Source organism: Gracilinanus agilis, chromosome 4 (assembly GCF_016433145.1).
Source record: "Gracilinanus agilis isolate LMUSP501 chromosome 4, AgileGrace, whole genome shotgun sequence".
Lineage (NCBI taxonomy): Eukaryota > Metazoa > Chordata > Mammalia > Didelphimorphia > Didelphidae > Gracilinanus > Gracilinanus agilis.
This window is the reverse complement of record NC_058133.1, coordinates 67,864,863-67,883,257: the sequence shown is the minus strand read 5'-3', so window position 1 is coordinate 67,883,257 and position 18,395 is coordinate 67,864,863. Positions and strand designations below refer to the sequence as shown.

General features: G+C 41.0%; 1 protein-coding gene across 2 annotated transcripts in view; it reads left to right on the top strand.

Annotated features, from left to right (window-relative positions):
• The first annotated feature begins 760 nt into the window (after positions 1-760).
• The window catches only part of SERPINC1 (serpin family C member 1), a 31,991-nt gene continuing 14,356 nt past the window's right edge, over positions 761-18,395 (top strand). The window contains exons 1-2 of one of the 2 annotated variants that reach the window (XM_044676399.1): positions 761-853; positions 17,245-17,617. In XM_044676399.1, coding sequence (XP_044532334.1) covers positions 801-853; positions 17,245-17,617 — 426 coding nt within the window. In that variant the 5' untranslated portion in view covers positions 761-800. Of the gene's footprint in view, positions 854-16,368; positions 17,618-18,395 lie in introns of those variants that run through there. The other variant, XM_044676400.1, reaches the window with a different exon arrangement.

Genomic DNA, 18,395 nt, shown 5'->3' with positions numbered 1-18,395 from the left:
AGCTTCTATTCTAGGCTTTAAAGCTGAATTTTGTCAAGTCCCCCTTCCATTTCTGTTCCCAGAAACATACTTGCCATATACTCTGGGAAGAAAGGGAATTAATTTCCTTTCTATCTTCATCCACTAAATCCCACGAGTTTGAGCACAGGTTATACCCACTATGTACACCCCACCTATCCCATCTGCCTGTGTTTTTGCATCACTCCTTGACTCCTGGGCAAATCTGTTTACTTCAGCCCAGATTGAAGCTCCCATCTCAGGACAATTTCCTGGCATCTCATGCCTTTTGGTCTTGGTGGACTTTCTCCTTCCCATCCTCCACCCCCCACAAGGCAATGAAAGAAGGAGAACTGAAATGAGAAGTGATGGATGAGAGGAAGGAACGCACCTAATGATGCAATCTGGCCAAGTTATTTACGACCTTTTTTTCAACATATGAGCTATTTAACCAGGGAAAAGCAAAGACCTCTAACACAAGTTCTACTCAGAAATGTGGTTTTTTACTCTTTTTTTTTTTTTAATTTCTAAACTATCTTTTTATTCTCAACAAAAGATGAAAAAGAAAGTGTTTTTGGGCAGAGATGGCTCCGACTTTCTCTAGGCCCAAATGAACTTTAAAACTTCTCTACTGATTAAACAACTGTTCAGCTTTATTCTTTGCTTAACCCTTAAGGGTTGGTCATCAACCTTTGACCTGGCTCTATGGGCCACCCCCAACGTCAGGGAATGTCAGCCTATGTAAAGGGAATAAATCCATGCCCAAGAATACATCAGTCTCCATTTTCTCAGGTCCGAAGAGGATGTTAGGCGCAATGCTTTTTCCTGGAAAAGGATCTGGAGATGGTGGAGGAAGGTAAGAGGAATCTCTGAACATTTCTCAGGGGAATATTCTGACTTCTGAACAACAGGCCTCAAGAGAGGCCCACTTTGCTAGGATCAAGGGATCGACTCATTTTATATATACCAAAGGCCTTTTTAGAAGGTAGGATCCTAAAAAAACCTTATCTTGGAAAAATAAAAAAAAAAAATTTAAAGCCTTTTCATAGAATTCCTAAATAGATACAATAGGATCATAGATGTAGACCTGGAAGAGATCCCAAAGGCCCCTCATTTATAACTAAGGGATAGCATAGAGGTTATTTTCTTTCTTTTTTAATTTAATTTTTTTTTTACCAATTACATGTAATAACAAATTTCCATATAATGTTTTCTGAAGTTATAGGATCCAAATTATCTCCCTTCCTCTTTCCTGGAGCTGGCAAGCAATTCAATCTGGGTTTTACATGTATTATCACAAAACCTATTTCCATATTATTCAGTTTTATAAGTGAATAATCTTATAAAACCAAACCCCCAAATAAACAAGTGATAAATTACATGCTTTCATCTGCATTCCAATTCCAACAGTTCCTTCTCTGGAGGTGGATAGCATTCTTTGTCATAAGTCCTTCAGAAGGGTCTAGAGATCATTTTCATGGAGGAAATCACTACCACTAGAATATTCTGTTTGAGAAGGTGCAAATCTGGCAAGATTTATTCCAATTTACTTCCTCTTCTGTCCTCTTTGGTTTTATGGTTGTTTAGTCGTTCAGTCACGTCCAGCTTTTTTCTTGGCAAAAATAATGGAATAGTTTGCCGTTTCCTTCTCAGGCTCATTTTACAGATGAAAAAACTAAGGCAAATTAGAATTAAGGCACTTGCCCAGACTCACATAGCTAGTTAGTGTCTGAGGCCAGATTCGAACTCGGGGAAAATGAGAGTCTCCATGACTCCAGGCCCAGCACCCTACCTTCTCCCAGTTCCTGATGCTTTTTCCTTCTCTGCTTGTTTGGAGACTCTCAGAGCATTTGGATGGCCCTTTGGCCCTCCAGAATTCCATACCAGTCCTGCCTTCTTTTGTGGTGCCCTTTCTACAAAATCTCCAATCTGAAGACCCCAATCAGAGTACTCTTCTCATTAAAATTGCCAACCCAAAGGAATCTCTAATTATTGGAGAGCGTACTGTACTAGAATCAAGATGAATATCTTGTATCCACTTCTGAAAGGTTGGATGCTTTGTATAATGTTTGCATGCCTTCTGTAGACTCCCTACCCTCTGGAGGGGTTCCAAGGCAGGGGAGGCTGGGGCACTTTGGAGGTAGGATAAATCGGTGGCCTGAATTTTCAACGAGTCTTCCTTCCAAAGACTTCAGTGCATTTTCACATATATGGCACCACTGCTAAGAAAATACCTCTTGGATTATAGTGGTCCCGGAGATTTCTGTTTAGACAGATTCCACAGTGGTGTGTCCTACCAAGACCTTTTTGAGGCAAGAAATGAGAAGTTATTATAGTATTCTAGGTAGAGAAACTGAGGTACAGAACGTCTTGGCCTCTGTACGTCGTACAACGAGCTGGAGTCAGAGCCAGTAGCATTGATTCCTCAAGCTAGAACACCATCAGTGAGACTACCTGTCCTGTGATTCTGACTTTGTTCCACTCTCTGATGACAGCAAGGAAGGCCATTTTCTTTTCTCTCTCAATTTTCCTGTGTTTTCTTCTTCAGTTTTCCAAGATCATTTGGCAATCCGGTGATCAGTGCTCTGCGCTGAAGGCCTCTGTGTGGGGCTTTTTCGGGGTCCCTGGGAAGTTGGTAGCCCCGAGTAAGCAGACAGATAGTTGTTGGGTGGGGGGGAGACTCCAGTTTAATACTTTAACTTTAAGAAGTTAGAATGGTCCAAAGTTTAATACTTTAATAAGTTAAAATGGTCCAAAGGAGCGGCTGGTTGGTACATTATTAAATGAAATAAAGTATGTGGAATGCTTAAAGCATTATGCAAATGTTAGATGTTTTTATTATTATTAAGAGCCCAAAAGGCCCTGCTCACAAGTACTCAAGGTGGTCTGAGAGTCCTTTTCAGATGTGATTCAACAGGCTGACAAGTTTTCTGTTTCTCATCTGAGATGGCTGAATCTTGGGCTGCAGAACCAGCAACAAAGGAGGAAGATGCTGCTGGGTTAAAGAGTTGTAAAAAGGCTATTTAGAGAAAAGGAAGTGTGAGGCCAACAGAGCCAGGCCTCTGCTGGTCCAGCCTGGCACCCTGGATTGGTAGAGGGAAGCTTGACTTTTGTGATTTATTCTGGGTGTACCATTTGACTTTAAATTTCCACTTTCCCACCTTTCCCATCCTAGCTGTGCTGGGATCAAGAGCAAATAGAAAGGAGAAAGAATCAAGAGATATTAGAGTTATGAGGGACCTTAGAGATCATCTTGAACAATCTCCCTCTTACCTACAGCATCACTGACCATGAGCTTGGACCCTTCTCTGATGAGAGAACTCACAAAACATGGGATTCTGTTTTTGGGGGCAGCTCCAATTGAGCAGAACAATGTCACTTTTTAACTTCTACTTTTGCTCCTCTTCTTGCTCTCTGGAACCAAGCAGAACAAGTTCTAGTCCTTCTTTCACATGAAAATCTTTCTAGTAATTGAAGGAAATGAATCCTCATCCTCTTTTCCCTCTCGAAGGCTTTCTCAAGACTAAAGATTCCAGTTTTCTTTAATGGTTCAAAGTTTATATGACAAAGTTTCTACATTCCTTACCATTCAGGTCCCCTTCCAATGAACACGCTTCATAGTTTGTCCATATCTCCCTTAAAATATGGCACCCTGAATGGAATGCATTTCCAGTTTACTGGCCTAAATGCCTTGAGGGCCCAGTATATAGCTCAGTGTTTGGCAGAAGGTAGGAATGTTATAAATGCTTATTGACTTGAGGATAGTGAGCCTTTTTTTAAAAAACTAGTTCTTCCAACTTCACCCTGGCCAAAAGTGGAACTCCTAGGCTGATTGCACTATTATCTGTATGGGAACTTTGACCTGGGTCAAATTGTTCTTCCTTATGCAACTTGATCCCTCCTCTCATCCCCCAAGAGATCACCCCATTCATGCCAAATTTAGTGGGAACGCAAGATTGGCAGAGCCCATTATATAGCCCAGAACCCAAGAGCTCAAGAGGTCTTCAAGGTTTAGTCTCCCAGGCTACACTACCAAGACCAGCAGATCTAGATGCTTCCCCCCTCCATCTGTGGTTTCATTAATGTAAGGAACTCCTGAAGAGGAAATTCTCTTCACCAAGGCAGATTCACGACAGTCCTGGGGCATCGCGAAGTTTCCAATTGCCCAGGATCACCCAGCTGGTATATGTCAGGTCTTCCTGGCTCAGAGGCTCTCTAATCACTATCTAATCACTAATCTCTAAGCACACTCTACAATTTATTTCAACATTTATGAAGGACCTACTATGTGTCAGGTCAGGTCAGCTAGGTGGCATAGTGGGCTTGGAATCCAGAAGTCTCATCTTCCTGAGTTCAAATCTAGCCTTAGACACTTAATAGCTGTATGACCTATCTGGTTTTCCTCAGTTTCCTAATCTACAAAATGAGCTACAAAAGAAAATCACAAACAACTCCAGTATCTTTGCCAAGAAAATTCCCAAATGGAGTCAAGGAGAGTCAGACATGACTGAAAGGACTGAGCAACTAAAATGTGTCAAGCACTGGGTTAAGTCCTGGAGGTTCAAATAAGAAAAAGACAGAAAGTCCCTGCCCTCAAGGAGCTTAATCTCTAATTGGGGGAGACAATGTACAAAAGGAAGCTGAAAAGTAGGAGATTGTGGAATCTGGGTACTAGATTCTGTTAATGCAATTTAAGATGTCAGCCTTTCTCAACAGTAAGGAAACCTAGTTGGCTCATCTTGAGCTTGCAATCTTCTAAAATCCCTAGGTTCTCTTCCCTTGCACCCTAGTTTAGCCATGTATGCTCCATCCTGGACTTGTGTATTTTCTAAAAATCCTACAGAGGGGCAGGTAGGTAGTACAGTGGATAGTCAGATCTAGAGATGGGAAGTCCTAGGTTCAAATCTGGCCTCAGACATTTCCTAGCTATGTGACCCTGGGCAAGTCACTTCATTCCCATTGCCCAGCCCTTACCCAACTCTTCTTCTTTGGAACCAATACACAGTATTGATTCTAAAACAGAAGGCAAGGGTTTTATAAAGCAAAACAAAACCTACAGAACTTTACATCTGTCTTCTTAAGGTTTGGGGGGGGGGGTCCTCCCTTAGCACTTTTCTGATTCCTCAAAACATTTCCAGGCTTTAGCTATGCCATTCTTTGATCACTTCTGCTTCTATCCTGTTCTGTATCTAGTTCATGGTTATGTTAAAAACCTAAGCTCCCTGGTGTTATAAGTTAACTGCCTTTTACACTGGAGAGTTTCTGTTTCCTTAGATGTCCCCTCTTTTTCTGCCTGTTCAGGCTCCTTGAAAGCTACATACCAATACTACAACTGAAGGGTTTGTATCATGAGAATTTTCATTCCTGAGGCTCCCCAAGTCATCAATCGACCAACCAACACTTATTAAGCCCTACTGTGTGCCAGGCACTGTACTAAGCACTGGGGTACAAAAAGAGGCAAAAGACAGACCCTAAGGAGTTCATGGGCTTATGAGTAAAATTTCTTTTCTAGAATCTGAAACTAGGAAATCCATTTTTCTTTTAACTTTTTGCTCTGGCGGGGAGGAGAGTTGGGCAGATGAAATAGGGGTGGAAGATTTGTTGTGCTTACCCCATTCTGCATTCCTTCTCTTCTAGCTGTAGTTATATTTTCTTCCCAGGAGTGTCCCTTGTAGATTTAGTTTGGGATCCATCTAGTTTTGTTGTTTTCAGTTGTTTCTGACCCTTTATGACCCCATTGGGGTTTTCTTGGCAAAGATACTGGAGTGGTTTGCCATCTCCTTTTCCAGCCCCTTTGACAGATAAGGAAATTGAGGCAAAGTTAAATGAATTCCCAGCCAGGGTCACTCAGCTAGTAAGTGTCTGAGGCCAGATTTGAACTCAGGAAAGTGAAGCTTTCTAACTCCAAGCCGGACACTCTATCTACTCTGCCACCCGGATGCCCTTACCATTGAAGAACAGAGTCAATGCTCAATTTATTTAAAAAAAAAATGCTCCTAGACAGGAGGTCCTAGGTTCAAATCTGGCCTCAGACACTTCCCAGCTGTGTGACCCTGGGCAAGTCACTTGATCCCCATTGCCTACCCTTACCAATCTTCCACCTATAGGTCAATACACAGAAGTTAAGGGTTTAAAAAATTAAAAAAAAAATGCTCCTGACATGTCCTGCTTCTTGGCTTGTTGAGGGCTCCGTCCTTTCAGAAGATATCAAGATTTATGCCTTTTTTCCTCCCCTGGTGGGTAAAGGTTTGAGCAGTAAAGACAGACTGTTCCTGGCAGTATAGACCGAATCCTCCAAGCAGAGACTCCTTTCCAAACCCTTGGCCTCAGAATGCCATTAGATCAAAGGCACCCCATTTGCTATGAGAATTAGGAAAGTGTGAGCTCAAGCATCTTCTTGGGTCAGGAAAACTATTGACTGGGTGAAATAATTTTGGTCTAGATTCTAGACTCTAGACTCTCCTCAAAGGTTCCAAATCCCAGATCCTAGGACTAGCCCATTCTGAACAGCAAAATAAATAAATAAATAAAATCATGGCAGAGAGGATTCACCCAGAAACATTCTGGTTCCCCACAAAATAGAAGGACTTGGGGGCCCCTCCCAATTGGCCCAGTTGTTAGTCCCCTTCTCTCCTACCCCGATCACTGTGTATTTTTCTTTTGTATAAACCTTATATTAATTTTATTTATGCCCTCTGAGTTATAGTAAAATGTGAGCTTCTTAAGGGAATGGACTGACTCATTTTTATTTGTAGTTCCAATATCTGAGCCCATTTTGTTCAGTTGTTTTCAGTCACATCCAACTCTTTGTGACTGACCCCTTGGAACATACTGTCCAGGGAGATTTCCCGGCAGAGATACTGGAGCAGTTCGTCATTTCCTTCTCCAATGAATTAAGGCAAACAGAGGTTGGGTGACTTTCCAGCAGAGCTGATAAGGATTTGAGCTCAGGCCTTCCCAACCCCAGTCTTGGCTCTCTCTCCTCTCAGCCATCGAACTGACTCTGTACATAAATCCTTAACAAATTGCTACTTATTTTATTGATTGAATCGGGAAGGCAGGAGACCTCTCGGGAGATATACTGGAAGCACCCTTCGATCTGCCTATTTTCATCAGAATGTGTTTTGCAAGTGGTTCAACCTCTGATCTGTGCTCTCCTGGCTTTTGATGATTTTGGCTTTAGACCAAGAATAGAGGGCTAGTTATTATAATATTATATTATTATTAATTTTATTTACAGTGATCCCTCACCTATCATGGGCGTTAGATTCCAGAGACGCCCTTGTTAGGTAAAAATTTGCAAAGTAACGGCGTTATATTTATTTTATTATTTATAACCCTTTTAAGGCTTTATAAATCCTTCCCACTCTCCTATAAACTTTTCCCACACTCATTAATCTTTCCCACACTCTTATAAACACTTCATATACTCTTAAACACTTTCTACCCTTTTAAACCTACATAATTTTAACAAAATCCCACAATATAGTGAAAACTCTATGATAGATTTTTTCTTTAAAACCTACAATAGTGAAGTCAGGATAAGTGAACCACAATATAGTGAAGGATGACTATATTAATATTATATATTATCATATAGACTATCTTCTTTCTCTGTCCACTCAAATACATTCACATACTTCTGCCAGGGTAATTATTCCTTCACACAGAACCACGAAACAAAGGGGTCGTTTGGTCCAGTTTCCTAGGGTGGCCAGGCATCCTCACCATCGCACTTGTCACGGTATGATGGTCCGGGTTCTGTTTAAACAACTCCAGTACCAGGGAACACTTTGCCCCATGAGACAGTCTATCGGTGAAAAGTGTGATGATTCCCTGGTTTAAATCAAGATATAACCCTTTGGAATTTCCATTCATTATTTCTAGTCTTGTTCTATTCCTTGAGCAACATAAAACAACTCCCTTCCCTCTTCTACATGAAAGAATTTTAGTTATTTGAAGACTGTTCTTGAAGGGGAAAGTAAAAACAAGAATCATGTAACCATGGAAAATTTTCCTAAAAAAATAAAATATTTAAAAAGACTGTTCGGATGTCTTCTTTTAATCTACTCTTTTTCTAGACTAATCCCCCCCCCTCAATTCCGTTAATCAGTCTTCATTTAATACGGTTCCCAGACCCTGCTGTGTGTATGCTGTCTTTGTCCGTGTCCTTGAAATGGATTAGCTCTAACTACTTGGATCAGTTGGGTGGTTCGGTGGCTAGAGCACGGGACCTGGAATCAGGAGTTCAAATCTCTGCCTCAGACACATAATAGTTGTGTGACCTTGGACAGTTATTTAGTTTGCCTCAGCCTCAGTTTCTTCATCTGTAAAATGGCGATAATAGCATACTTTCTTCATAGGATTGTTGGGAGAATCAAATGAGATGATCTCTGTTCGGTACTTTGCAAAAAAAAAAAAGTGCTACGTAAATGCTAGTTATTGTGGTTATTATTAGACCTGGAAATAATATTCCAGAAGGGACTTGCCCAGTACACAGTAAACTTAAATATCTTGATCTGGATGCTTTAATACAGCAGTTTTCAAAGTATATTTTTATAATGATAATAAGATATTTGAATATTTAATATGATAAGTATCCAAAGACAGAACCTACATAAACAAAAGCTCTTTGGGAATCCTTAATAATAATAATCCTTAATAATAATTAATAATAAAATTTTTAAGACCATAAAGGATACTTTTTAATAAATGTATTAAATGAAGACTGATTAACAGAACTGAGAGAAGATTAGTCTTAGACCCTGGGCAAGTCATTTAACCCCAGTTATCTAGCTCTTGCCACTCTTCTCTCTTAGAATTGATACTAAGGCAGTTGGTAAGGGTTTTTCATTTTTTTTTTTTTATGTAAAGGAGTCTTAAGACCCAGAAGTTTGAGAACCATTATTATGATAGAATCAAAGAATCTCAAAAAGCAGAAAGGGACCTCAAAAGTCATTTAGTCCAACCTACCCCTCAACAAGAATTCCTTCTCTCAGTATTCCTGAAGAGCGACTGTGCCATGTTTGCTCGAAGATCTTGAGTGAGAGGGACCCCACTGACCATTCCATTTTTAGGTAACTCTAATTATTAGGATGTTTCTCCTAACAATGAACCTAAATTATGGCAGTAAGTTTGCACAGTAGACTTGGAATGAGTTCAAAAATCCATCCTTGGACACTAGTTGTCAACCCTGAGCAAGTCACGAAATCTCTGTCTGCCTCTGTTTCTTTACCTGTAAAATGGAGATCATAATAGCATTTGCCTTTCTGGGTTATCATCAGGAACATATCAAGTACTTTGCAAACCTTCAGGTGTTATATAAATGTTCCTGATTGTTATTATTATTTTATTTGCCTCTGGTTGTAATTCTGCTTTTCAGGCCAAACCAAACATTCCTCTTTCCACTTCACAGCTCTTGGAATCCTAGAAGCCATCTGTCACCTCCCATGAGTCCTTTCTTATCCTGTTCCTTCTGTGGCATAATCTTGAGATCTTTTCTTATCCTGATTGTCCTCTTCTGGACCCTCTCCAGTTTGTCAGAACTCTCCTTAAAATGGGATTTCCGGAATGAAACACGTCTGTGTGGTCTGATCAGAGCAAAGTACAGCCACACTGTCAGCTCTCTAGTTAGCCTTGGATTACATTAGCTTTTTGGCTGCCCTGTCAGTCCCGAGTACATAAGTATTCATAAATTTAACCCCTATTGCCTAGCCCTTATTTCTCTTCTGCCTTTGAACCAATATTTAGTATCAATTCCAAGACAAAAGGTAAGAGTTACTATAAAGGAATAATAACAAAATAAAATTTTTAAAAAAGAATCAGTGAAATCTACCTTTTGTAAGAAGACTTTCCTGGTCTGGGCATTTTCTCTGGCTGTTGTTCCTGCCTACAGTTCTCTCCATTTTCATTTCTGCCTCCTGGCTTTGCTGCCTTCCTTCAAGTCTCAGTTGAAATTTCAACTTCTACGAGGAATTTTTCCAATTCCCTTCAATGCTAGTGCCTTCCCTCCAAGAACCGTCTCAGCCTCAGTCTAGATCAGTCTAGACTCAGCCCCGTCTAGATCTTATTTGTTCAGTCATTTGTATGTTGTCTCCCTCATTGGACTATGAGCTCTTTGGAGGCAGGGATGGTATTTTACTTTATTTTGATCACCCCCTTGGTATAGTGCCTGGCACCCACTTAATAAATGTTTACTGAACCGCCATCTTTAAACTCTTGGAGTTCCAAGGAGGAGTCATTTCCTCCTTAGAGATGTCGCACTGTCTGTTCTGTAAAAGAAAACAGAGTTAATGGGCTTTTATTGGTTCTTTCCTCTTGCCTTTTCCATCTTCCAAGGACAGAGAAATCATGTACCATTGCAAATATTCCTGATAATGGGGATCTAGAATGGCCTTTCTCTCATTTTTATGGAACTCCCCCAAGATACAGCTTCTTTGCCTTGTGGACTGCTCATTTGAGTTTACAGGATCTACTGGGAAGGGAAAGGTGGGTTAGGATCACCTGTCTGGAGAAAAAAAATTAGGTTTTCTGATTATAAAAGCTTGGGACAACTAGGTGGCTCCATGGATAGAGCAACAGCCTAAAGACTGGAGGTCTTGGGTTCAAATCTGGCCTCAGATTCTCCCTGGCTTTGTGGCCCTAGGCAAGTCCCTTAACTCCCATTGCTTAGCCCTTAATACTCTTCTGCCTTGAAACCAAGACACAGTATTAATTTTAAGACAGAAGGTAAGGGTTAAAAAAATGGCAGTGAAGAGCAACTATATGCCAGCCTTCTCATCTGTATAGAGCCTTTATTGGATAATCCACATACATACTAGAGGCATTCTTGAAGGAAAGAGGAAAAACTAGACAGGCTTTCACAAATGATTTTCTATCATATCTTTATAATCACATCATTGACTTGAAAGATATAGAACTGGAGTGCCAAATTAACTGTATGTAGAGATCACTCTGGGCAGCATACTGGCTAAAAATACCCGTGTGTGTATATTTCTATTTTTTAATTAATTAATTTTCTTAAGAATTTCCCAATTACATTTTTTTTTTAAACCTTTACCTTCTGTCTAATGCTCTAGACTGTCTAGGCAGAAGAGTGGTAAGGGTGTGCAATGGGGGTCAAGTGACTTGCCCAGGGTCACACAACTGGGAAGTGTCTGAGGCCAGATTTGAACCTAGGACCTCCCGTCTCTAGGCCTGGCTCTCAATCCACTGAGCTACCCAGCTGCCCCCTCCCAATTACATTTTGATTTGTTTTGAGCCAAATGTTGTGGACCAAAAATTGTCTACTGGCTTGGATGTGTGACAGTTGACGGTAGAGCCTCCAAAATCCCATTGTACTTATTGCTGAAAGGAAGGGAACAAGCATTTTACTTAAGTGCCTCTTATGTGCCAGGCATGGTGCTAAGTGATTTATAAATATCTCCTTTGGTCCTCACAGCAACCCATGGAAGGAGGTGCTATTATTATCTCCATTTTGCAGCTGATGAAACTGAGGCAATCGGAGGTGGTGACTTGCCTTAGCCAGGAAGTATCTGAGGCCAGATTTGGATTCAATGAAGATAAGTCTTCCTGACTTGCAGGGCCAGAACTCTATCCACTGTACTGCCTAGATCTGCCTGTCGAACTAGGAATAGTCAATAAAAGCCAGAGTATCCTCAGGTTCAGAAAAAGTCTATTCTTTTGATTGCCTTGTTCTGATACAGATTCAAATCCAGGATTATAAATCACTATCTAATTGACACTTAGAAGTTCCTTATAACTATTATTTAAGTAGGGGCAACTAGCAGGCACAGTAGATAGAGCACTAGACTTGGAGTCAATAAAACCTGAGTTCAAATCTGGCCTCAGATACTTACTAGCTGTGTGGCTCTGGGTAAGTCACTTACCCCAGTGTGCCTCAGTTTCCTCACCTATAAAATGAGCTGGAGAAGGAAATGGCCAACCACTCTAATATCTTTGCCAAGAAAATCCTAAATTGGGTCACAAAGAGTCAGATAGGACTGAAAAGGAACTGAACAACAATCGCTTAACTCTTTGTGTTGATCCCGTGTCCCCAGAGCCCAAATCAGCACCACCCCCCATAAAAATAAACAATAAAAAAACTAAACTCCTCCCCAAATACACCCCTCAGGAGCTATGGGAAGGCTGGGTCTATGAAACCCATTTTGCTGCCAGTGGAATGGGAATAAAGTTGAACAAAAACAAAAACTAAATGAAGAAAAGCCAAGTCATTCCCTCACATCCTCTGGGACTACATTCTTGCTTTTATTGCATAAATCAGTTAGCTGCAATGGCCTGAATTTTTGGCCGACACAAAACCTTGCAATCTTGCCCACATCTATCTTGGACAATTGCTGTGGAGAAGAAGATGAAAGCTGCTCTTCTGACTTTAAAAAATTCTGCATTGCTTTTTAACAACCCTCAAAGTCTCCTAGAAACAAAGGCTTGTCTTTTTAACATCAATATTCTTCCAGGGGTCTCAAAGGCTACAAGTCAGGAATAGCACCATCCATGAAAAACTGAAGGCCAATCAAGGGGCAATGGGGCATGGCATGGTGGGCATGGTTAAGCTACAGCAGATTAGTCATCATGAATTTCATGAGAGGAGTGGTGTAAAAGGCTATTTATTATCAGAGAAACAAAAGTGGAAAAGGAGGTGCACTGGTCATGTAATGACAATGAGGAATAACTAGCTTCACTAACATGCCCATGATATCAAGAGATACAAAGGAGAATTGCTGGGCAGGTGGTGACTGTCCTGTAGAGGGCAGGAGCAAGAGGTATGGGTGAGTTTGAAGTGTTGGAAGGAGTATTCCTATAGATGAAGTCACAAGTCCATCAATTATCAAAGTACTGACAACCCGGAGAGTGTCTGGTAGAAGATGACCAAGATGGTGAGGGAACTAGGGACCATATCATAGAAGGGTTGGTTGGAGGAAATGGGGATATTTATTCTAGAGAAGACTTGGGGGTGACTTGATGATTAAAAAGTAAAGTGAGCTGCCCAGGACCCAGTGGGTTTGCCATTACTAGAGATTCTTTGAGTGAAGGCTAGAAGACCAGTTGTTGGAATCATGGTGGAGGAGATTCCTGCTCTGGTAGCGGTTGGTTCTAGGACTCAGAGCTGGAAGGAACCCAAGAGATATTTTATAGTTGTGTGGGAGAAGGACATTAAGAAACTAAGTTTCTTTTCAATTCTGAAATTTTTTTATTTCTATAATACGTTATCCTTTGGACAGAAAGATGCTATTCAACCAACAATTGGGGAAGTACCTTGAGTTTTGTTTTTTTTTAAAGCATTACCTTCCATTTTATTTATTTTTTGTTTTTTTATTTTTTTTTAAACCCTTGTACTTCGGTGTATTGTCTCATAGGTGGAAGATTGGTAAGGGTGGGCAATGGGGGTCAAGTGACTTGCCCAGGGTCACACAGCTGGGAAGTGGCTGAGGCCGGGTTTGAACCTAGGACCTCCTGTCTCTAGGCCTGACTCTCACTCCACTGAGCTACCCAGCTGCCCCATACCTTCCATTTTAGAATCAATACTGTGTATTGGTTTTAAGGCAGAAGAATAGTAAGGGCTAGGCTAGGAGTTAAGTAACTTGCCCAGGGTCACAGCTAGGAAGTATCTGAGGTCAGATTTGAACCCAAGACCTCCTATTCTAGGTCTGGCTCTCTATCCACTGAGTCACCAAGCTGCCCTGACCCACTCCCTTGAATTTTTGTAGTTATTCAAGCAGTGGAGATTAGTTTCTCTTAATCTAGCCATACTCTTACCTGTGTGCCCTTGTAACCACTGGCACACACCTGAGCTTGAATCAGAGCTATCATCTCTGTCTAAATGAGAAAATGGTGACTAGTTCTTACCCTTAAAAGATGCCTTATTCATCTGAGGGCAGGGACTATCTTTTGCTTATTTTTGTATCCTCAAGCATTTGGTATAGTACCCGCCACATAATAGGAGTTTCATAAATATTTATCAATAGAATGCTTAAGGGAGAGGCCTGAGAAAGAAGAAAGAGCCACCCCCTAATTTATTCAGTACACCAAAGACAAAAAAAAATCTGGTTTGCCTGGTGAGGCAAGATTGAATTCTCTTATCTTCCACAAGGATGTTAATTTAGCAAGGATGAGAAAGGAGGTACTTTGGTTCATCAAAATTAGGCAAAAGAGTGGCCATTTTTGCTAATAAGTCATGATGAAATATACTTAATACTAAATTATCCTTACCATAAAATAATCTTGGATCAGTTGAAGAAACTGGGCTTGGAGAAAGGGGAGCCCTGAGAGCCCTGTTCAAGGACCTGAAAGGCTCTCATGTCTAAGTCTAGGATTCTAGGATTAAATTTGTTCTTTTTGGTCCCAGAGGACAGAACAAGGAGAGATTTGTAGAAGGGACAGATTTCTGGTGATGTATGTAAGGAAATACTTCCTAATCATGGGTTCCCCATCGTTGGGGCTGGATGACCTCTTGCATGGGATATTGTAGAAAGGGTTAATGGTCAAGAGTTTAAACTACAATACCTGACCTCTGGTGTCCTTTTCAAGCCTGAGATTTTGTCATTCTGATTCTGTGATTGATTATTCAGAAGTTACCTTTTACGTACCTTAGCATAACCATCATGGTACCCTTCATATAGAAATGACAAATAATTAATGTAGCTTCAGTTCAGGTTCAAAGAATGCCCAATAAAGCTGTTTTTGCTAAGTGTCAAATATAAGTCTGTGCAGCTCTCTGCGGTTGATGCCTGCACCATTCCATATTCCAAACTCTTTTAGGGTTTGGAGAAGCAAAGAATGAGACCGACTCTATCTCCCTCATAATAACATTTATATGGTACTAGTGGATAAAGGATAGAGTGCCGGACCTGCTGTCAGAAAGATTTCCTCCTCCTGAGTTCAAGTCCAGTCTCAGACTCTTACTAACTAACTATGTGACACTGGGCTAGTCTTTTTGGCTGCCAAAGTGATTTTCTTAAGCCACAGGACTAAATCATCTTTCTACTCAATAAATCCCAATATTACTTCACAGATCAACTACACAAAATCCTCTTTCTGGAATTCAAAGAGCTTCAGGGCATGATTCAACTTCCCTTTCTAGCCTTATTCTGTATGAGGCAAGGGAGTATCCCTTCCCAATCATCAGCCTAAAGAAACTAAGTTTTAGGTGATGGAGTAGATAAGAGTTCAGGACTTGTAGTTAGCAAGTCATTCAATCAACTCTTCATGACCCCATTTGGGGTTTTCATGGCAAAGATACGGGAATGGTCTGCCATTTCTTTCTCCAGCTCAATTTACAGATGGGGAAATTTAGGCAAACAGGATTAAGGGACTTGCCCAAGACCATATAGCAAAGTAAGTGCCTGAGGCTGCATTTGAACTCAGGTCTTCCCGACTCTGCACTCTATCCACTGTGTCACCTAGTTGCACTAGTAGTTAGTAAGATCGGAATTTTACCACCTCAGTTACTTATTAGCCATATGATCCTGGGCGAGTAACTTAACCTGGCTCAGCTTCAGTTTCCTCATCTGTAAATTGAGGATAATAATAACCCTACCTCACTGGGTCATTATGAAGATCAATCAAGATAACATATTTGAAGCATTTTTATAACCCTTCCGTGCTACTTAAATGCTATTTATTATTATTTTTCCTTCGCATCTTTATATGAGCCTTGAAGGCAGAGCCCCCTTCACCTCTGCCTGATAGAATTTCAAGTTCTTTCAAGACTTAGTTCTGCAGTCACTTGACACTGGAAGCTTATTCTTAGTCCGAAATTACATCATACGTATGTTTTGTTGGCTTTTCTGTACGTAAGCTTTTTCTCCTTAATGGAATATAAGCTCCTTAGGAGTAGAAATTGTTTTGTTTTTGTCATTGTGTCCCAAGCTCCTTGCAGAATATCCAACAAATAACTAGTGTTGAATAAATACTTGCTGACTGAATAAATGAATGGACCCGGTGAGCCATCTACTTCCGGATAACTCTCCAGGGAATCCATGTTCTTTCTGAAATGTCAGAACTTCAGAAATGCTCTGATTCGGGCAGTGAAGGCAGAATGGTTGCTTCCCTTATACTGGATACCTTCTTCCTCTTTGCTAGGTGCCTGAGATACAAAAGTAGTGACGGGGATACAAAAAGCTATAGTGTAGACCTTATTCTCAAGAAGCTTGCAAATGAGAACCAGGAAAACATTGTATACAGTAACAACAATACTGTGGAATGATTAAATATACTCTCAACAACACAAAGATCCAGGATGATTCCAATGGACTTGGGACAAAAAATACTATCAACATCTGGAGGAAGAACTGCTGGAGTCAGAATGCAGATGAAAGCATGGAATGTTTCACATGTTTATTTGGGCATATCTTTGGGGGTTTGGATTTTATAAGGTAAATTATTGGCTTACAAAAATGAATAATATGGAAAAATGTTTTGTGTGATGATACATGTATGAACCAGATTGAATTGCTGGCCAGATCTGGGAGGAAAGGAGGGGGAGAAACAATTTAGATCATACATCAGAACACTTAGGTGGAAATTTGTTATTACCTGTAATTGATAAAAAAAGAAAAAATACAAAAATAAATAAATAAGAAGCTTGCAAATGAATGTGGGAGAAAGGTGAATAGGGAACTCTGATACCACACAGGGTGATAAAGGATGAGTCCAGACAAAATCTGAGGAAGAAAAAAAAAACTTTTACTGGGCAGAGGAAGCTGGTGGGGGAAGACTTCATAGTAGGAAGAAGAGGAGGAGGCATCTTGGGCTTGGGAGGGACAGACTTTAATAGACAGAGTTGGGGCTGGAGGAGGAGAGGAGATTCCATCCCAGGCACAAGGGATAGTAATGAGAAAAAGCATTTAGGAAAGGGAAGAAAGAGAAGTGAGATTAAAAGTAATAAGCTTTGGTTAGAACAAAGAGTACATAGGAAGAGATTAGGATGAGACAAGGCTGGAAAAGTCAGAGGTGTGCTCTGGAGAGCCTTGAATGTCAGGATCACTTTGGGGTTCATTCAGCTGGCAATGGGAAATCACTGAAGGGTTTTTAGTAGAGAGGTGAAAAATACCTCTAAGCAGATCATTAATAATGTTATGTAGGTAGCAGAGAGATGAGTGGGTTGGATAAAGGAGAGGCAGGAAGTCCTATCATCTAGGCAGCTATTACAGGTTGTCAGTGAGGATATTTATGGGATGAAATTGAGTCTCTTTGGCTTGCTTGACTTTCTTTTGTGCCTCCTTTTAGGAAGCTGTGTCTTCTTTCCTTGCTTCTCATTGGCTTCTGGGGCTGTGTGGCCTCTCACTGGAACCCTGTGGGTGATATCTGCACTGCCAAGCCCAGGGACATTCCAGTGAATCCCATGTGCATTTACCGACACCCAGAGAAGAAGCCATCAGAAGATGAGGGCTCAGAGCCCAAGAAAGTCCCAGAGTTGACCAATCCACGAGTGTGGGAACTATCTGAGGCCAACTCCCGCTTTGCCACAGAGTTCTACAAGCAGCTGGCAGGTTCCAAAGACAACAATGACAACATCTTCATGTCACCTCTCAGTATCTCCACGGCTTTCGCCATGACCAAGCTGGGTGCTTGCAACAATACACTCAAGCAGCTCATGGAGGTAACCAAAAAGCTCCACTTGGAACTGCAGGCTTGGACCAGGAGCCCATGATCACCAGTGGCTCCCCCCACCCCCACCCCCCGGGGCTTTCTTTAATGTTCTTGCATACTTTAAGCACTCTAGGGAAGCCTTCTACTGAAGGGAACAAAATGGTGGATCTTTTTGCAAAAGAAACCCTTTTGTGAAGCAAATGGCCCCATTTTTTTGGTTTTGTCAGCTAGTGTTTCTTAAAATGGGGCAGCTCTCTTCTACTGCCCTTCTCGAACTAAAATCGTGGAGAAGAGCTGGATGCATGAAGTTCAGGAAAGTCAAGAGATTCCTCTGAGATAGGGTGATGTGGTGAGAGCATTGGGTTCAGTCATTGCTTCTGTCCCTATACCTATCACCTTATGCTTTTTTGTGACTTTGGTGTCCTGGGTAGAAAGACAAAATCAAACAATAATAACAACAAATCATAATCTCTGACTTTGAGTAGTTTTCATTCTATTGTTGGGGAAAGCATGGAAACAGATATCTAGATTTGAGGAAGAAGAAACATTCATAGAGAAAGGGGTCAAGAAGAAAGGCTTCTAGGGGCAGCTAAGTGGTTCAGTGGATAGAGAGCCAGGTCCAGAGATGGGAGGTCCTGGGTTCAGGATAATTCCTAGCTGTGTGACCCTAAACAAGTCACTTAACCCCCATTGCATAGCCCTTACTGCTCTTCTTAGAACTGATGCTCAGTATCTTAGATAAATATCTACTAAATATGAATTATAAGACAGAAGAGAAGACTTTAAAA